Below are 20,961 nucleotides of genomic sequence, written 5' to 3'. Positions count from 1 at the left end.
ACTATAAAACGAGCCAAATGAAAACCTCATAACAGTTGGAAACTGATTAAAAGAATAAACAAAAAAGATTGATGAGCAAATTTTAAGAGATATTCTAGATTTTTTTTAAAATTAAAGATATTATTTGAAAAAAAAAATAAAAGAAGCGAATGTTTTGAAAAACATCTAAAATCTTATTATATATATATATATATACATATATACATATATATATATATATATATATATATATATATATATATATATATATATATATATATATATATAATTTTTGTAGCTCCTAATTTCCACATTGATCTCTCAATTCACTTTTACTTGCATGCAAGTTTGCAAAATCTTAGACATTAACCATAACAGTAGACATATTCCAAGAATTTCTTACCAAATAGGGTTAATATGTTGGACATTAACTTGTTAAAACAATGAACAACCATATGATGCATCAATTTGCATTGTCTGACGGCTCGAGAAAGATGGCAACACCTTTCTCATGCCGTTTGCCGCCATACGGGAAATGTCCCTGTCGATACCCAGCTGTGAACAACCAACTACATCTATCGCTGAATGACTTGTAATAATACTCATCTTACTTACCTTGAAGTTTCTAATGTGGTGCTAAGGTTCAAAGATATCAGAAGCTTCCGCCAAAACCATTAGGAGAATCCAAATGTGAATTCTCATCATTGGATGTAGCTCCAGCAAATGTAGGTTGAGCTTGAACTTATACTTCTAAATTCAACTCAGTGAAAAAACAATTATGCATGTATTTGCCAGCATCAATTAACTACCAAAACTGGTGCAAAAAAGTACCTAATTCAGCTCACTGGAGTTGTCAGCTGCTATACTGAACACTAAAAAGATTAATAAATAAATAAAAACACACGTACATCGTATCCAAATCTATATTCAAAAAGGTGTAAGCACAGGACTGAAATCTAGATACAAAAAGGCTTACATGGTGGTGAGCGTCAATATTTGATTGATTTAGAGTGCCAGAATAGTCTCTTCTTTTTTCTTTTTTGTTTAGCTCTACGTATAAGTTCATGCTGAATTTAGTAAAGTGATTAATGTAAAAAACACATTCATAAAAAGGTTACTATAGCACCTGATCTTGGTAAGTAATTTTGTATCTTAGGCTGTGGCTTGTATTACAGAACCACATAACACTCGATCTGCATTCATCCAACTGACCTGATACAATCATAAAATGACTGCTATTTCTCCTGGCTTTTATGAATATATATGGAATTCTTTACAATATCCAGATGTTGAATTTAAGCATTCAAAGATAATCTCCAATGTACCATGAAAAATGGCCATCTACTGTCTAGCATATATTTCTGTCCAAATCTTTTAATCGAAAAATAAATGATGGCAATCTAAAGCAATATGTTGTAAGAAAAAAAAACAAAAATAAGAGGTTGAGAACATATTAACAAAATCCTCTATTACAAACATGACTTTGTTAAGCACAGATGGGATGGAGATTATTTCATGACAACGCATAATCTAACCCCTTACAAGAGAATCTAGAGCGTAAACCCGTACCTTTCTGAAGCTGAACTTATAAAAAGGCATTTGGCTCAGGCACAATACTGCAGTTTCTCCCAAATTTGGAGCTAAACAAGTCAGATTGTCTCTTCTTTGTTCAAACAAATCGACAATTTTCATGCATGGATTTTCTGGATGGTGGTATAGATGCAAGAAGGAATCAAGGCAAGGTGATTCACTTAATACCAACTTCTCTCTTCCTCTTCACCGACCTTTGTCACCTTTTGCTGCAGGGCCGGAGGGAGATCTTATTTTCAGGGCTTGCAATAGAATGTGTAATCGGGGCAGTTCATATGATCAAGTTGGTTGATGATGCAATCGTATTCTGCCAGGATGGCCAATAGCAACTTAAGAACCTCAGACTGCTTCACATACTCCAATGATTTTTTACCTGAAAAAAATCATGCTAGTCCAGAATGATTTATCTCAGCTACTCACAGAGTCGAGGGTTGACTTTGGCAAACCTATTTGGATCACTCCAGATAATGGAACTGTCTTGGTCTGCCCTTTAGAGACCATAAACACCATACGGATCATGATCAGTTGCCACTTCTACTAATTACTGGAAGCAGGTTGGCACCTCAGCAAGCAAAAACTGTATCCACCACAAGGCACTTGGTGTTCATAAACTGCATCCTTATATATCTTACAAACTACACATGGGAATTCATTAAACATCAAAGTAAATGACAAAGTTTGAAAATGCTTCCTGTGGACAGAAACTGGAAATACAAAGGTTTCCTCGTCATACAGTAATAGATCTAAACCAGAAGAGGGCTTGGCATCTTATCACTTAAACATCAAAATATCATCCTAATGGGCAACTGCTGGTGACATCTTAATCCCAGAAGCGAGCATGCTACTTAAAAGTCTATTAACTACCTTTGTATTCACAGGTGTAATTGGAATAAAGACTGTGATCACCTTGTTTGGCTGTACTTACAGAAAAACATGCTGCAAGCAAGAGCCACAACACACTCATTCACTTATGTTTTGGGGTGAGTAGAAATAGTAAAATTTGGAAAGGTTCTTGGTGTGGCTCCCCCTTAAGTACTGATTCTTAGATTTGTTCAAAGCTGCTTTCCAAGCTACCATGATCAGTAAAATACAGACTTATCCAATTTATAATATGCCGAATAAAATTTAATCTTCCACTATATTATGAATGTATCCAGAATATTTGCATTGATTATCAAACTACCAACAGATTCAATTCAGACTTAACAGCACAATTATAAGGCCTCACATGTCAATTAGAGTCGAACCTTTCTTTAATTAATGATATGAACATCTCTTGAATATTTCCATCGATTATTGACTCCACAGATTCAATTGTCTGATATTTTAGGTGCAAGTATACAACCTAAATGTAATAATGGATCATTCTCTATCATGATCCTTATCTTAATATGGTAGTGTAAAACCAATATAGTCTACACCTTGTAAATGGCTACTTACCAAGCAAAAATATGGATTTTTGACTGGGTTTCTCCATTATAACTAGCTTCAGACCAAGTGTTTTCTTCAAGACATGCTAGATCTAAATCAATATCCATTGTTACTCAGCAGGTGGGAAGCTTTGTTGTGCTCCGCCAGTTACGAATGTCCCCTCAAACGTTCCAAAACATGCAGCTTACATGTATACTCATGAATCACACTGATTTACAACTAAAAGCATGGTGGGTTTAAATAAGCCTGGTTAGAGAAAAGTGATGAACATTCCTTGGATAATATTTGGGGTTTACAGTTAAATGAGAGGGTTTATTGATTTTTTTGCCATTAAAATTATCACTGTCCACATTAATTGCATGTCAGGAATGTCGGACTATTTTATGTTGTATGCTCCCCCTTTTGCCTTATCCCTTGTTTTCTCTTTTTTCCTTGTTCACTTCCATAATATCATTCCATTAGAAGTAACATGGAGGCTCATGATCCTTCCTTTTTTGATGACAGGTCAGGCATCTCTTTCCTTCGGAGAAAGTATGAATTTATTTACAATGGAAACATGATAAAAAATTTTGCCACAAGCCAAAATCAGCTTGATTGTTCAACAAAATTTCTCTACTTGCATAAAAATTTTCACTCTTTAAATAAATGAACTTGGACTAGTTACCTATATGATACAGGATTAGCCTTTGGTTTTGTTGCACTGGTCTTCTAGTGCTTCACTTTACACGTCCTCTCACTTCTATTCTCCCCATTTTCACACATCTATTAGAAAAGAGTTTTATTGAGATATACACATTTAGAAGAAAAATTAATATAAACAAGAAAGAATATTGAATGCATAAGATTAACTCAAACAAAAGGTACAAAAACATGCCAAAAACATATGCAGATTAAAGCCAAACAAGTAAATGATATTGTAGAAAATCCCATGATTAAGGGATTCTATAATCCCAAAATTAAGGGAATCTATCCCCTATTTTGGGCCACTCAATCAAGACCAAAGCATCCCATATTATAGGAAATAGAGTAGAATGAAATATTGTATAGAATCAATTATTTGTAATCAGCCTATGTATGTCTTCCTTTGTATACAGAAAAAAGAAAAAACGAATAAGAAAAATTATATTCTCTTGTGTTCATGGCATCAGAGCCCAATTCCTAGAGAAATCGTTCTTCTTCTTTCTTTCAGCCTTAATTGATAAAAAAGTTTCCTCTATTTAGCTACTCTTCGGATCAGCACCAACTATTTCTTATTTCTTGTTTGCTTGTGAGGAACCTACACTACTATGTTTGGAGGAGAGAAGATGAAACCATTGCTTCCATCTCCAACAAACAACTTAGGTGAAAATCCATCCTTGCTGATTACAATGCATAAACTCAACGGACAAAACTTTCTTCATTGGTCTTAGTCCGCAAAGTTGTATATTCAAAGAAGAGGAAAGATCAACTATTTGATCGAATCAATCACAACACCTGCAGAAGATGATCTCAAGTTCGAGTGTGGGATAATGAAAATTCCATGATCATATCATGGTTAATAAACTTTATGGAACTAGAAATTGATCAAATATACATGTTTTTACCAATAGCAAAGGAGTTATGAGATGCTGTGGTTGAGACGTATTCAAATATGAGGAATTCAGCCCAAGTATTTGAGATTATGACAAGAGCTTAATATTTTTTATGATTTTGAGTGGTCATGTGCTGTTGATAGTGCTCAATACATAAAAATGCTTAAAGCCTTTTAATTTTTGATAGGTTTAAACAAAAAACTAGATAAAGTCCATGGAAGGATATTGTAGAAGGATCCATTGTCATCTATCCAAGCTATATTTTCCAAAGCTAGAAGGGAGGAAAGTAGAAGACATGTCATGATGGGATCTTCTACTCCATCTGTGGTTGCAGAAAATTCTGCACTTATTATGATAGCTGAAATTAATTCTTTTGCTGATGCTGATGTTGAGCAACGTAATCAAAGGAAGTTAATAAAGGCAAAGTTTACTGTGATTTTTGAAAAAAAACTAAGACATACAAGAGAAACTTACTGGAAGATTCATGGAAAACCAGCAAACTGGAAGAACAATCGAGTTCCAGATAAGGCTAATAGCCAAGGATTTTAAGTAAACTATCAATCTGCCACCATCTCTAAAGGAGACAAAATGCCTCTATTCAGTAAGGAACAAATTGAGCAACTGTTTAAGTTTCTGAACAATCCCAAAATCTTAATCCTTCTCCTTCATCATCTTGCTCTTTGGCCAAAAAAGATAATTGTTTCACAATTTTGCATGCTTCTTTTGGTCTTAAGGCTCCTTGGATCATAGATTCAGGTGCAACAAATCATATGATTAACCTTTCACACTTGTTTTCCTCCTACACACCTTATCCTAGAAACTCTAAAATAAAAGTTGTTGATGGATCACTTTCTTCTATAACATGAAAATGCACGATTGCAATTTCAGATTCCTTTACACTAAATTCTGCGTTTTATGTTCCGAACTTGTCTTGTAACTTGTTGTCTATTAGCAAACTCACAAAGGATTTGCGATGTGTTGCTAAATTCTCTTCTTTTCATTGTGAATTTCAAGACCTGTGTTCGAGGAGGACGATTAGCAGTGTTAAAGAGAGTGAAGAACTTTATTCTCTTAAAGAGGACACTACTTGGAATGGACAAGCTCAGTTAATAATAAATAATAACACTCCCTCTACTAGTAGTGAAATAATGTTGTGGCACTATAGACCAAGGTATACAGTTTCGAATAATATCACCCGTAGCGGGCGGTACGTACTGGTCCGTCAGTTGACCGGTACACGAACCGTTCTGTCATGGACTTAGCTAGTTTTGCCTAAGTCGTGCGGCACCCTTGCGTGTCCGTCCGTAAAGGTCAGCCTCCCCGAAGCCTCCCATGTCCCTTAGGACCCACAAAAAAGAGAACGGGTTAGAGAAAACGCCTCATTCGGGATCCACAAGCAAACATTTCCGAAAACATTTCATAGACATTGCAAATTACAAACAGACTTTACAAGCTCTGAACAGTTGCACAACAAAGGGTAAAATGATCTACTACAGACCAAAAATCTCTCACAAGTATCCACATAACACAATCTTTATTTACAAATCTAAAACGGCCATCAAACCCAACTAAAATGGGATTATTAAGCCTTTGGCTGTCCCTCTACATGATAGGCAAAGTATGAACATACCAAAAGACACGGACATACATAAGCATTGCATCAAACATCTTGTTTAGAAGTTTGTCCGTGACATTCTCCCCCACTTATTCCTTCGACGTCCTCGTCGAAGCCTTTGTCGACACTGAAACTCCTCGCCTTTGTTGAGTCTTCAATCTTCTGCTCCAGCTGCAATGCGCCTCCTGGCTCCCAACTTCTCTCCGCTGCTGTTTTTGAGTAGTCGAACCTTTGATCAGCCATGTTACTTCAACTCACCAATGACTCTGACTCTGGTGTGGGGTTGCCTGAGTTGTGTTGATCCATGTTGATTCCTACGGATCCTCTAGATGAAGGAAAATACCGTCCTTACTATGCGCCAGTCTCTCAAATGCCTCATGCTGCTTGAACTGGGTGGATGCTTGTTGGAGCTTTAACGAGCATCGCCTCGCAAACTTTCAAAGTTTTTGATCATTCCTCCACAAAATTTGCTCATCGACTATTATTTTACTTAGTTGTCACTTCCAAGTAGATTCGCATCACTTCCGCTTTCGATTGACATTCTGTTGGAAAATGAGGCGGATACTCTACTCTCAGTAGCACTGATCACCAATGGTGAGAATTTGACAACTATTGTCTTCTATTATCTTCGAAGAGTCTTTGAACCAATGCAAAGCTCCTCTGCTGGATAGATAAGAAAATTGGGGTACTCGGTTTTGCTCATTCTCTTAAGGGTTAAGAAGGCAAAGGTTACTTGACTTCGCCCGCCTCCTCGAAGTTGTACTCTATGAATCGAACTGGTTACTGGCCTTCATCGGCTCTTTGCTCACACTTCTGAAGCACTTGAAATGTTTGCACTCCTTGCATTGAGTTAGTTACTATGATTCACCTTCTCAATGCCATCGAACTTCTGGAATGTAGGAAGTTTTCACCCCAACTTGGAGTAATTCTCTAATAGATCTGGTCGCCTCTGGGATTGTATCGTCTTCTCCATCAATCCTGCCGCCTACTCCACTGAGTAGCAAAAGTACAGCACCGCGTACTGCCTGCTTCGTTCCTTGGTCGTGCACTCTTGCATGACCCAAAGCCCTTCACTTTCGGTTATCTTGATGAAAAGCTCATTGACACCGATCTTATGAAGTTCCTTGGCCTCTGCCCTTCAGCCTTATCTCGGTACTTGGAGTTTGCCTCTGCATACTCCACCTCCTCGGCCCCTTTCACGACCAAGCGCTCTCCCTCCATGAGAGCAAGGGATCAATGACTTTCACGGAAGTCCCGCCTCTACGGTACCATAGCGCTGTCATGCCCATGGCCCTACTATCCGTCGCCTCGCATCTGCATCCCTTTTCTTCACAATCAGTAGATATGTCTCTGTGGCACTCCTCCGAGTCCACCTCCATTCTAACTGATGCTTGATTTTAGGTAGCTAAGTCCCTCTGGACTCGTCGTCGCTTCCTCACCCCTTTCGACCCCCTGCTTCAACACCTATGTGTTTTTCAAGCAGCTCCCTTTAGTCGATGGAAAGACAGACTGCAACTCTCATGCATGGCCTCTGCCATCACGTTGTAGGATTTGCACCGATTCTGTTATCCTTAGCTTCCTTGGTAGCAACGTTCGCTTACTCGACCTTGTCCTCTGACTTATCGGGCTCCCTTAAGCGAATATGAGCTCTGGAGCAGTCCAACTCTCCAGCTGCTTCGATCATACCTCTGTATGATCAAGTCCCTCCCATGGGACTCACTGGTACTTGCATTCGAACTTTTCCCTTGGTGGAACACAGCCCCCATATGCTGATGACCAAGGCTTTCATCCGATGCAAAATTCGATGCACGCACGGAAAACCCGCCTCTGCTGTACCATGGCCTTCACTCCTTGAATCCATAGCCCTTCCTGCCGTCGTGTTGTTCGCCAAAGTGGAGCTTCCAATAGCTCCCGATCATACCTCCATATGATCTAGCCCCTCACAGGACTCATTCATGTGTATCGCATTGCCACGAATTGTTCCACCACGATCCACTGCACCATGTCGCCTCCTGGTGACATCTCCATTGCATTATGATCCTTGTGGGATGTACTCGAATTGTGATCCCTCCATGTGTGGCCTCTGCCAATACATCGCAGGGTTTCTTCCACCTTCGATTTTATTCGCTCCTTTGGCAATCGACCTTCATCCACCCACTCTTGGGTTACACCTAGATGAAGCATCACTCTAGGACAGTCCGTCGCCTAGTAGCTCCCAAAGTTCCCCGACTTCACTACAATTAGTGCACCATTGTTTGGATCTTGGGCCTCTGCCCCTACCAGCACAATCGTCGCTATGCACCGCTTCCTTCATAGCAACTTGAATGGCAACACTATGGCATATTCTTCAAAAGTACTTACCTCCGCGTTCTCTTGTCCTGTGTTAAGGCCTTCTGAACCTAACTTCGCCTCTACAAGTTGAGTCGCCTTAGTTCCTCCATCAAATGCTTCTCCGAGATAAGGTGCATGTGCCCAGAAGCTCCCTTCGTCCTTGGCATCATGCAAGATGAGTCCACTTTGTCAGAATGAAGGACCCATGGAACAACATGATCCTGCTCTTGCCTCTGCAAGAGTTCATGTCCTTGACCTCTGTCCAAGGAAAGCACTGTGCCTCCGCTCCATGGTCTATCTTCTATGCTGGCTCCCTTCATGCGACTTGGGTACTTTACTAAGTTACACCCAAGTTGCTCCGCTCCTCATTTTTTCATTGAGTTGATGGTGGCCCTCGCGCCCACCATTCCACGAGTCAGCCCTCCCTTGAGTCCGATCTTTATATCGACTCCAAGTGTGCCTTCATTTGTGTTGCTTTGGGTCGTTCCCCCACTTGATCTCGCAATGCATCCACCAATGCATTCTCTCAAGCGAGATCATGCGACGACTCCTCGCCGCTTACTCGGTCCATTGAGCTTCGTGGAGTTTTTGTTTGTTGAGGTACTCCTCCTCAACATGTGAGGTCCATCCCACATGATTCTCCCTCTGGAGAGCCGGGACTTATCCCTCCTGGATAACTATCTCATTGGAGCAACATCTCTCTTCGTTTCGGAGACCACCATCCCCTTGGACTACTCCAATTTGCTGAACAAACTATGCATTGTTCTGCCTCCTGCAAACGCACTTGCTAGATTACAACTCCACGTCAATACAGCCCCCGCTGCACCACTCAAGGCCTAGCAACATGCTGAACTCGTTGCACATTTCAACCTCCTACGGACGTATCCTTCACATACCGAAGAGAAAGTTTCAATGCTCCATGGCGCCGAGTTTCAGTCGCCTTGGGATGGCCGCGAACATTCCATCGTCTGCATACAAGCCCATGTATGAGTACCGAATTCTTTGAGTTAGTAATTCCCCTCACCTCTGTGAGCTTTGCACAACTCTTACGATCGCTGAGCAACTCATTCCACCTTGCATAGTCTCATCCTTTACCAACCGCCTCGCTTGCCTTGAGCACCATCAAGTATAGTTGTCAACGTTGAGCCGTAGCTCAAACTCAACCATCCCAACCTTTGTGCGCTTCACATTCTTCCAAGCTTGCCTGTTCTCGTGGTGCCTCTTGCACGAAAGGTTGGCCATTCCTCATAATGTCAATCTCAGGTGCTCGCTCCTCCGAGCGACTCCTTTTCCCTACATCTCCATGCTCGTTTTCCCTCAAACGGTCGCACGTGTGCTGACTGCCCTCAACGCAGCCCCGCTAGGTCCCCCACATTTGCATACTAAGTGTTTCTATGAGTGCTTGTCCCGCTCTGATACCATCTGTCATGGACTTAGCTGGTTTTGCCTAAGTCGTGCGGCACCCTTGCGTGTCCGTCCGCAAAGGTCAGCCTCCCCCGAAGCCTCCCATATCCCTCAGGACCCACAAAAGAGAGAACGGGTTAGAGAAAACACCTCATTCGAGATCCACAAGTAAACATTTCATAGACAATGCAAATTACAAACAGACTTTACAAGCTCTGAACAGTTGCACAACAAAGGGTAAAATGGTCCACTACAGACCGAAAATCTCTTACAAGTGTCCACATGACACAACCTTTATTTACAAGCCTAAAACGGCCACCAAACCCAACTAAAATGGGACTAGTAAGCCTTCGACTGACCCTCTACATGCTAGGCAAAGTATGAACATACCAAAAGACACTGACATACATAAGCATTATATCAAACATCCTGTTTAGAAGTTTGTCCGTGACAGTCCGTTACCGAACGGTATATATATATATATATATATATATATATTTTTTTTTTTTTTTTTTTTTTTTTTTTTAAGGCGACGTCGCGTCACCTTTTATAAAAATATTTTTTATATAAAAAATCTTATATATATATATATATATATATATATATATATATATATATATATATATATATACCGTCCGATATACCGAACGATATACCGCTCGGTATACAGTATCGTACCGTACCGAGCAAATGTTAAAACACCGGTATGGTACGATATTTCAAACCTTGCTATAGACTATGCTACCCAAGCTTTCTTTATTTGTAGAAGCTTTTACGTTCATTGTTCAGAAATAATAACAATTTACTATTTCAATGTGAAATTTGTCAAGTTGCTAAACACCATCACACTGTTTTCCTTCTCGGCCTTACAAAGAATCCAAACCATTTGGTCTTACACATAGTGCCATTGGGGGATCTTCTAAGGTGACAAATCTGTTTGGAACCAAGTGGTTTATAACATTTATTGGTGATCATAGAAGAGTATGTTAGGTTTACCTCTTAAAAGAAAAATATGATGCTGAAAAAACTTTCAAGAACTTTCATACCATGATCCAAAATTAATTTCAAGCAAAAATACAAGTTTTAAGAACTAACAATGGTAGATAATACTTTAATATCATTTTTGGTTCCTACTTGTCAGAGTTGAAATAATCCACCAATCTTCATGTGTTGATAGACCCCAACAAAATGTACAGAACGAAAAAATAGACACCTACTTGTAGTAGCATGCTCTCTTTTATTTACCACTTGTGTTCCTAAATATTTTTGGGGAGATGTCATTCTTATTGCTTCATATTTGATTAATCAAATGCCTACCAAAATATTTAATTTTCAAACAATCTTGATCATTTATCCGTATGTAAAATTGTTTAACTCTCTTCCACCAAAGATATTTTGGTGCATTATTTTTTTCCATATTCATAACCATCACCAAAGTAAACTTGAACCTCGTGCATTAAAGTGTGTGTTCACTAGCTACTCCCCAACTCAAAAGAGTTACAAATGTTATGATCCTATATTGAAAAATATATTTGTCACTATAGATATCATATTCTTTGAAAACCAAGCAATCCTCTTCAGGGGGAGAATTCTATCCAAGAAAATTGTTTCTGGAACTATCTCTACCAATCCCTATTTCCTTGTCAGATTCATCTCCTTTTTTCCCTCTGCCAAACCTACCTAGCCAACAACCAGCTATTCCCGTTGATACTCCTAAACCCAAATCTCCGACACCACAACCTGCTATTGAACAGTCTAGTTCAAGGGAGAGTCATCACTATTATTGCTCGTGTGTATTCAAGATAGTGGAATCTAGAAAAGTTCCTGAGTACTACCAAGAGTCTGAACCATATCCAGACATTGGTAACTCTATTCCTTCCTCCGATCTTGAAGTTCTCATTGCCACTGGATCTTGATGTTCTCATTTCCACTTGTACAATGCATCCTATATCTAAAGATGTGTTCTATAATAGATTGTCTCCGGCCAGGCTTTTACAACTCACTTGTATGGTTTAGAAGTTCTAAAAAATATATAAGATTAATTCTAGAATAGAGAGAGGCAATTATGAAGGAGATGAGAGCTCTTCAAGAAAATGATACTTGAAGCATGGTGCATCTGCCAAAGGGGAAAAATCCAATGTGAAGCAAATGGGTGTTTACTATTAAATATAAGGTCGATGGTTCTATTGAAAGATACAAAGCCAGATTGGTTGCAAAAGGATTCACTCAAACATATTATCACGGACAAAGTTATAAATGGGGTGTTTGATGTAATGCTCATGTATGTCCGTGTCTTTCGATTTTATTCATACTTTGCACAGCATATAAAGGGTTGACAATAGGCTTAGCAACCCCATTTTGGTTGGCTTTGGTGGCTGTTTTAAGCTTGTAAACGAAGATTATGTCATATAGGCATTTCGGTCTGTAGTAAACCATTTTAGACCCTTTATTGTGCGACCATTCAGAGCTTGTAAAGTCTATATTTATAATTTGCATTAACTATAAAGTGTTTGCTGAAATGGTTACTTGTGGATCCTGGGTAAAACGTTTTCTCTAACCCATTTTCTCTTCTATAGGTCCTTAGGAACCATAGGAGATTTTGGAGAGGCTGACCTTTACGGACGAATACGCAAAAGTACCGCACAACTTAGGCAAAACCAACTAAGTTCGTGACATTTGGTGTCAGAACAGGACAAGCACACTTAGAAACACATAGCATACAAACGTGGGGGACGAGGCTACGTCTAGGGCAGCCAGCACGCGCGACCGTTTAAGGAAAACGGGCATGGAGATGTAGGGAAAGGAGCCGCTCAGAGGAGTGGGCATCCAAGATTAGCATTCAAAGGAATGGCCAACGTTTCGCACGAGAGGCACCACGAGAACAAGCAAGCTGGGAAGAATGCATAGCGCACAAAGGTTGGGATGGCTGAGTTCGAGCTACGACTCGACGTTGGCAACTAAACTTGATAGTGCTTAAGGTAAGCGGGGCATTTGGTAAAGAATAAGACCGTGCAAAGTGAGATGGGTTGTGTCACGACCCGAGTCTGATGAGCCAACTGGCCAATAACTCCATTTTGGTCCTTCAACCACAGAGCAAAATACTTAAGCGGGAGTTAACATAGTACACTCATCAGGCCCTTATAAGCTAATCATACACATTGCCCACTTCCGATGTGGGACTAATGGGATGTTACAATATCCCCAACTCAATTAGCTTGACGTCCTCGTCAAGGCCCGACATAACCCAGATCGAACCCTAGCATAGTGCATGTGAGGTTTAACTCAGTGGTGGCTCCACGCCATGATGAGTTCTCGACTCCATCCACGGGTAGCCCTTTCCTACTCGAGCCCTCTCACCCTGCCCAAATGCTAGGTAGGCTCTGATACCAAATGTCACGACCCGAGTCCGATGAGCCAACTGGCCAATAACTCCATTTTGGTCCTTCAACCACGGAGCAAAATGCTTAAGCGGGAGTTAACGTAGTACACTCATCAGGCCCTTATAAGCTAATCATACACATTGCCCACTTCCGATCTGGGACTAATGGGATGTTACAGGTTGCTCAATGACCGAACGAGTTGTGCAAAGCTCATAAAGGTAAGGGGAATTGCTAACTCAAAGAATTCGATTTCATGCAATGGTTTGTATATGGATGATGGAATGTTCATGGCCATCCCAAGACGATCGAAACTCAGCGCCATGGAACTTTGAAACTCTCTTTGGCATGGAAAAGATACATCCGTGGGAGGCTGAAGTGTGCAACAAGTTCAACATGTTGCTAGGCCTTGAGGGATGCAACGAGGGCTGTATTGGCGTGCAATCGCAATCTAGCAAGTGCGTTGGCGGGGGCAAAACAATACATAGTTTGCTCAGCAAGGCGGAGTAGTCCAAGGGGATGGTGGTCTCCGAAACTTCTAAAGGGAAGGATACGAAGACAAAAGTTGCTCCAACAGGACATATATCCAGGAGGGATAAGTCCCGGTTCTCCAGAAGGAGAACCATGTGCAACGAACTGCATATGTTAAAGAGGGGGTACCTCAAGACAATAACTCCACAAAGCTCAATGGACTGAGCGAGCAACGAGGAGTCATCACATGATCTCGCATGAGGTAATGCATTGGTGGACGTACTGCGAGATCAAGTGAGGGAGCAATCCAAGGCAACACCAAATGAAGGCACACTTGGAGCCATGTTCACATCATCTGCCATGTTCTTCATATACACGAGTATGACTCAAGGAAAAGCCATACCACTCAAAAGGAATCTGATATTCAACACTGAGGCTTAACATTCATGAATCAGTTTATAAATTCATTACCATATCAAACTTCTACAGATAATCTTAGAGTTCTAGTTGCTTATGTCAACACGTATACCAAAATTTTTCCTGTCAATATACCCTAAGAATGACCTCCATCCTACTGTCATTCACCTCTACAAATCTGACTATTTTGCATGGGAAATTTAGCAGGACAACCAAATTAGCAGTAATTTCTAACTGAACTCATTGTATAAAAATATACAATAGCTTAAACTTTAAATATGCAATACCTAGTGTCTATCCCGCAAGACCAAAAAGGCCAAAGTAGCAAACTAAATGCAAAAGAAATTAGAAAGCATGAGAAATTATATACCATCATGAATTCCCAGCTTTAGTTCCCATCATCTGCTCTAGTTTCCACCATGTTTGCGATCCTGAGATCAGCAGAACATCAATCTGAGAATGATGGTAACCAACAAAAATGTCCTTTGCAAAAGCCTATCAAATGCTCTCCAAAGAATTTTCTGCTTTTATATTCTACATAAACAATAAAAGTTAACAGTATTATTCTAACTATTTGTAATTGGTTATAGGAATCTTTCCCTGCCTATGAGTCCAATTGAGAATAATATCACTAGTGTTTTCTATATTAGTCCTCCTTTCCCGGCTATTATTCTTACTGTCAGTCCTGTCTCTGACTCTAAGTTTCCTGTCTCTAACATCATACCGCTGCCACTAATAGTTTTGAGTGGAATTCTATCTAATAGTTAGTTGTGTCTGATAGTCAATAGTATTAGCCTAGGAAAGAGGTTTTACTATCTAATAGTCAATAGTTGTGTCTGATAGTCAATAGTATTAGCGGCGGGCTAATAAACATTAGTGAAAGAGTGGAAGACAGGGTATTGAGAACAAAAGGTAGGATCGGTAGCCTAGGAAAGGTGAACCTACAGACTGAAACGCCCCGATCCTATGGGCAAGCGATTGAACTTATTCTTGCAAGTAGATCAATGCCCCTTCCTCTTTCGTGTTTGTTTTATTGATCTCTTAATAATGTTTGGAATAAGGTTTTACTGTCTTCTCTACCTTTCCTCGAACAGCCAATGCTAATTGGCTTACATTGTATGATTAATGCATCTATATTTCTTCTTTGGACGTATCAATACAACCTCTCAGATACTACTACAAGCAATATCACAAGTCAATTAAAACTTACCTTTCTCTGATGCTGAGTACATCCTTGAGTATCTCTGATAGTTTCTCTAGTTTTTCATTCATCTGCTTCTGTTTGGTTTCTTCTGTCACGGATTGAGACCTTAAGAAATTTTCAATGTCTGTTTCCAGTAATTTAAGTTGCATATCAATATTCTCGAGTATGTGCTCATGGAAGCCTTCTGAACTGTCAACCATCTTCGGAAAATTCGACATGTCACTGCTCACAGATGCCAGAAAAGTTGGTTGTCCACTATCTCCTGATGGTTTGTCTTCATAATTTCCAGCATCTTGATCTTGATGCTCACATTGTTCTGATAAAATTGAAGAGTCTTTTGACTTTGATACTTCAACAGTATCCTCTTTTGGAGAGACGAAATGAATCTGTCGACAGGAATCTGATATGTTATCTTCAGGTTGAATGGCAACTTGTCCAATTAGTTGTGTTTCCTTCAGAGAAATTGCCTAAAGCAGTTTTTTCCCACATAAGTCCACCATATAGAGCTGATTTAACATACAAAATTGGTATATGATGAAATTGTAAAAAGATTCCCTTTAAGAATAGCCAGAAGATCTTTCCTGGGAAATAATAACCACAATAATTTAAATAAAGGATTGCCAGTGTAGAAGATGCCATGATGTGCATGTAAGATGATGCCCTAAATGCACAAGAGGTGCAGAACAAAGAAGTTTTATTAGGCTGCAAGTTACATGTATGCAAACCTTACTTCCTAGTATCTACCACGTGTTGTCATGGACAGTTCATAAGGAATGTGTTCAACGTAATGTCTCTGTATGTCGTGCTTTTCGATTTTGTTCATGTCTTATATAGTATATATAAGGAGCTTGCAGTGGGCTTAACAGCCCCATTTTGGTTGGGTTTCGTTATTGTTTTAGGCTTATAAACATAGCACAGCTTATAGTATGCATGGTAACCTTATTTTTTGTTGGGTTATATTTCCATTTCAAGCTTGTAAATGGAGCATATGTGCAGCAATGACATAGAGGCAAAACAACCCAAAAACAAGGCCTTTAGCAGCCATTGGATGTTTTCCACCAAAAATATTAGCTATCTCAGCATCTTGGAGTTAGCCGGGTGGCACAAGGTTAGATGGGTCGTGTTTTGAGTTGGTTTGTCGCTTGGCTCTATGATAGTGTCATATGGGCACTTATGCATGGGGACTTTTGCGCATGGCAGACTGCCTTAGATGCTTTATTGCACAATCGTTCAAAGCTTGCGAAGTCTATCTTTATATTTTCCATTGTCTATCAAGTGTTTACAAAATTGTATGCTTGTAGAATCCAAATTTAACACTTCTATTGACCCGCTTTCTCTTTTGTAGGTCCTTACGGGACCCTGCAAGGTTATGGGGAGACTAACCTTTGCGAACGGACATGCAAGGATGCTGCATGACTTATGCAAGACCCACCAAGTCTATGACAATGCGGCGTCCAACTACCCAGCTACTTATGTTGTGGATGACTGCAACGACCTTTGGAAGATTGAACACATTTTCCACAAGACCAAAGAGTACATTTATTGTGGCTGGTAGTGATTATTATATGACCACAAGTGGAAACAGATATTCTGATGTGTTTTGACCTTAAAGGTGGAAAGCTATGCTTCAACATTTAACACAAGTACATCTCCAACTTAAGATCCAAATACAAGCAAGAATAAAAAAGAATGAACTAATATCACTTATCCAGTTTCTTCAATGAAAAATAAAAACAAGAACCAACCTACGCTTGTCAGGATATCACTTGTAGTTTATGGCTCAGACATGAGTGCAACTTCTGACAGCAAACCGTGTCAGACTAATTTATATCTACAATCTTTATAAATTCAGTAATTCTCAAGGAGGGTCCTCCCAGAAAATACAAGCTCACATCATGTGTGTAGTCCTGCATGTGGACTGACTTAAATTTCATGGATTCCTATTGCTGTGACTACTTTACAAGAACTCATATGAGTCCTATAACACAAAATTACTATACTTTCTCCACAAAATAAAGCAATAAACAATATAGTGATAAAAAAAATATTAGATGGAAAACACCAAACTTATTTAACAATAAGGTGAATATGCACAATTAACCTCCCATGAGTTGGTGGTATCATGAATTTTCACCTCACTAATAATTGCTAAAAATTTATCGAACACCTCAATGTAGTCACAAGAAATATCAGAAGAAAAAGAACAAACTTAAGAATTTTCACCTCATTAATCTTTGATGAAAGTTTATCAAGAACCTCAATGCGATTCTTTGATTTCTTTAAGGCCTGCATCAACTTCTTCTTTTGTATGAGTAGCTCCCTTGCCTCAGTTTCCTTTCCAACTTGGATGCTCATAGCAGCTCTGCTTCGAAGATTCTCAGCTGCCTCTGTTAGACGCATGAGCCTCAATCGTGCAGCATTGGCTGGCACAAGAAAGAATGCTTTAGAGTATCAATAATCTGCATATGAGCCATAAATATTGTTCAATCTAGTTGAAAATATGGTCAATCAGTGCGACACCTGAGAAGATTTTCACTTACATGTTCACAAGAAAAAGAAAGAATACTTGGGAACTATAAGAAACAGAAATGTAGCTAGATTAACACCTGACAATGCCCAATGGCAGAGGAAACCACACAAAAACCTCGTGGGTGGTTCCTATTAAGAATATGTACTTCAGATTCCTGAGATGGCTGGCCCTTTGCTACTCCAAAGAAGCACCAGCCTATAGTGAATTCTTCATATCTAACTCTAAAATAATGATCGTAGCCAAGTTATACTTTAAGATCAATAGTGAATTCATCATATCTAACTCTAAAATAATGATCGTATCCAAGGTTATATTTTAAGATCAAGTTCGGTCAGAAAAAAACGACCAGGTCAAGACAAATCAAAAAATATTTAGACAATGAAAAAAAAAGAGGAAAAAAGAAATAAAAATACTCAATCATATTCTATAAATATGCTTGATTAAAAAAATTAAAAGGAGAAAGAGGAGAGTAGGAGGGAGGAAAAATGGCTAGGAAACTCTCTAATTGTTATGAAAACCAATCTTCATCGAGCAGTCTGTAGTTGTAGGTTGTTGGACCCCATGTAAGGTGACAGTTATCGGGCTCATATAGATAGAATTGGATATTTCCACTATAAAATACAATTGGAGAGGATTCTTACGTGAAACTTGATCTTGTGTGACATAGGATTAAGACACTTATGATTATCCTTTTCCTCACTCTCTTTGCTTCCCCTCTATCTCACTATCCTTCTGTAGTATGACAGTAGTGTCATGCAACAATGACAATAATAGAATCCAACTTTTTGAGCTCTCATTCTTCCTCCTCTCTCGCTGTCCACCTCTTTTGTTCCTCTTATAGTTGTTGCATGTGGTAATTGCAATCAATAATGCTCCTCCTACTCTTTCTCTATTCCTTTCCTTTTCTTTCCCTCTTTTTCTCCCTCTTCTTCCTCTAATACTAACTGATGGTGTGATTTCTAGTAATTAGATTGAGAAATTAGGCATAAATGTTTTGAGCCAGTGGTTTAGTCTTATTAAGTCAATGATTTGGTTAACCCATCCAATCGAGTCATGACATTATGAGATTATTTCCGCTCACAAGATTTACTGAGGTTGAACATGATCCAATAGACGATTGTATTTATGCTGGTGTCAAAACCATTCTCCCGAGAGGAACAACATGGCATAGAGGGGAGAATAATGAATGAACCAAGAAACTTAAATAATAATGATGTGAACCTTAGGTTGTCACACCAATACAACCCCTAACTCCTATCTTGCTAAAACCCCAAGCCCCTGATGTTGGTCTGAAGTTGCAACAAAGATTGAGTTGGTAGTACGAAATTACAATTTACAATCTCATGAAAGGAAACAAAAAAGATTCATAATGTATTCATGATTGTGTTGAATTAATTATAGCAACTATAAAGGACAAGACAACCATCGAACCATGCAATTGAGTTTCGTATTCTACAAAATCAAATTAAATAAGAAATTTTCAGAAAATTCTGTTCTCTAATTTCATGGCTGTCGAAGCCTAATTTATGCTGAAATTTCATCCTATATCAAAGCTAGGTCTGATGATGCTTGGATTGTTCATATAGTCAAGACTACTTGGTCTACCACATAGTTGGAATTAAGAAGAGTAATGATGTCATTTCCACAGAACTTCATGAAATTTTCTTATTCATTTAATCTTAGCAGTCCCCTCAACAATTCAAATCAGAAGGTGAAATAATTGGAAGAACACAACTGGTATGCTTCTCATTGGATCGTCAGACATGAAACATTAACTGGGAGAAAATTGAATATATAATTGGTCTACAACTTTTAGTGCTCCTAATGCTAGCAAAAGTTTCACTTTGGCAATGCCAACCAATAGCCCTTTAGGACTTGAGTACATTCATCAGTCTCTCAAATATGATGTTGTACTTGGAAAACCAGAAACCTTTTGATATTTAAGAAACACAATGAAAACACTAATGCAATTTTAATTCTTGCATGCATGGGCATCTAGGAAGGTACTTATTTGGTATGGGCTGCAATAGAAGTTAGGATGGACTTATTCCGTAGTTAATGGAATCTAATTAGATATGCAGTTATTTCATGGAGATTAGCAGACCGTAGGTGTTACCTAAGGACTGGAAAGTTGGGAGAGCATAGATGAGTCCTTATGTTATACGGAAGGGAGATCAAGAATGTAGAAGGGAAAATTATTTGGTTAACAATTTTTTTAATCTTATTTCTTGTTTAGGGCAGTCATCTCAAAATTTGGCTACTAATTTCTCCTTCTTGCCAAATTTACCAATCCATTATAAGGAAGGAGAGAATCCAATATTGACACTATTTCTGGGCTTTGAGCTACAAAGTACAGCCTATGGATCAATGGTGAATCTAGTAGGATAATTGGGTGTCCAAAAAGAGGGGAAAATCAGGTTTCACCAATTTTTCTGGGACTTTGGTATAAGTCACACTAATTGTGAAGGCACCTATTGCTCTTTCCTATCTGCATCTATCGCTCTTTCTTACTCAAGAATCAGTCACATTTTCTTGAACAAGATACGCAAAAGGAAGAAAAATTATAGTAACATATTTGCTTCTGGACTTATACCGCCGGTTTCCCACAAATTTGCTTCTGGACTTGAATTCTACCCCTTACATATTCAATCATCAAAATTATAGTAACATAAGAAGCAGAGACATGATACGTGACTTAATATGCTCGTTCCGGTCTCTAAATCCAGATTCCCTGACGCGAATTCCTCGTCAAGAAATCATAAAAATTACAATTTTTTTATCACACCATGGCATAGAACACAGTTTCATCTTGTAGTACTCGCATATAAGGAAGAGAGAGGGAAAGGGTTACCTTTGGAGCGGGTGGCCTCCGCCTCGGCGCGAAGTTGGTCGAGTTGAATGCGCAGCTGGCGTGAGCCGGCGTCGCGGTGGAGAGGATGGCAGAGGGCCACTACGAAGGGCGCCGTCGTCTTGCGTGCCCTAATTGGAGTGCCGCCGATGCTCCACGGCGGGATAACGACTCCTCCGTACTGCAAAGTCAT

The 20,961-nt window shown here is 39.3% G+C and overlaps 2 protein-coding genes across 4 annotated transcripts in view; both read right to left on the bottom strand.

Annotated features, from left to right (window-relative positions):
• Positions 1-17,750, bottom strand: part of LOC135679012 (putative D-cysteine desulfhydrase 2, mitochondrial) — a 25,528-nt gene extending 7,778 nt beyond the window's left edge. The window contains exons 1-4 of one of the 3 annotated variants that reach the window (XM_065192345.1): positions 17,614-17,750; positions 3,665-3,762; positions 595-2,146; positions 383-520 (exon numbers count right to left, since the gene is read on the bottom strand). The gene's annotated coding sequence lies outside the window, so the exon portion shown is untranslated. Of the gene's footprint in view, positions 1-382; positions 2,147-3,664; positions 3,763-17,613 lie in introns of all 3 variants that reach the window. The other 2 variants (XM_065192346.1, XM_065192347.1) reach the window with 2 other exon arrangements.
• Positions 14,575-20,961, bottom strand: LOC135679690 (uncharacterized). Its single transcript, XM_065193672.1, has 4 exons — positions 20,772-20,961; positions 17,614-17,813; positions 15,397-15,857; positions 14,575-14,617 (listed from the first exon to the last, which is right to left on the bottom strand). Exons 1-4 carry the CDS (start codon positions 20,959-20,961, stop codon positions 14,575-14,577), a joined length of 894 nt encoding a protein of 297 aa, XP_065049744.1.

Source organism: Musa acuminata, chromosome BXJ1-7, assembly GCF_036884655.1.
Source record: "Musa acuminata AAA Group cultivar baxijiao chromosome BXJ1-7, Cavendish_Baxijiao_AAA, whole genome shotgun sequence".
Taxonomy (NCBI): domain Eukaryota; kingdom Viridiplantae; phylum Streptophyta; class Magnoliopsida; order Zingiberales; family Musaceae; genus Musa; species Musa acuminata.
Note: the sequence above shows the minus strand (reverse complement) of the source record. Positions and strands in the feature narration are given on the sequence as shown.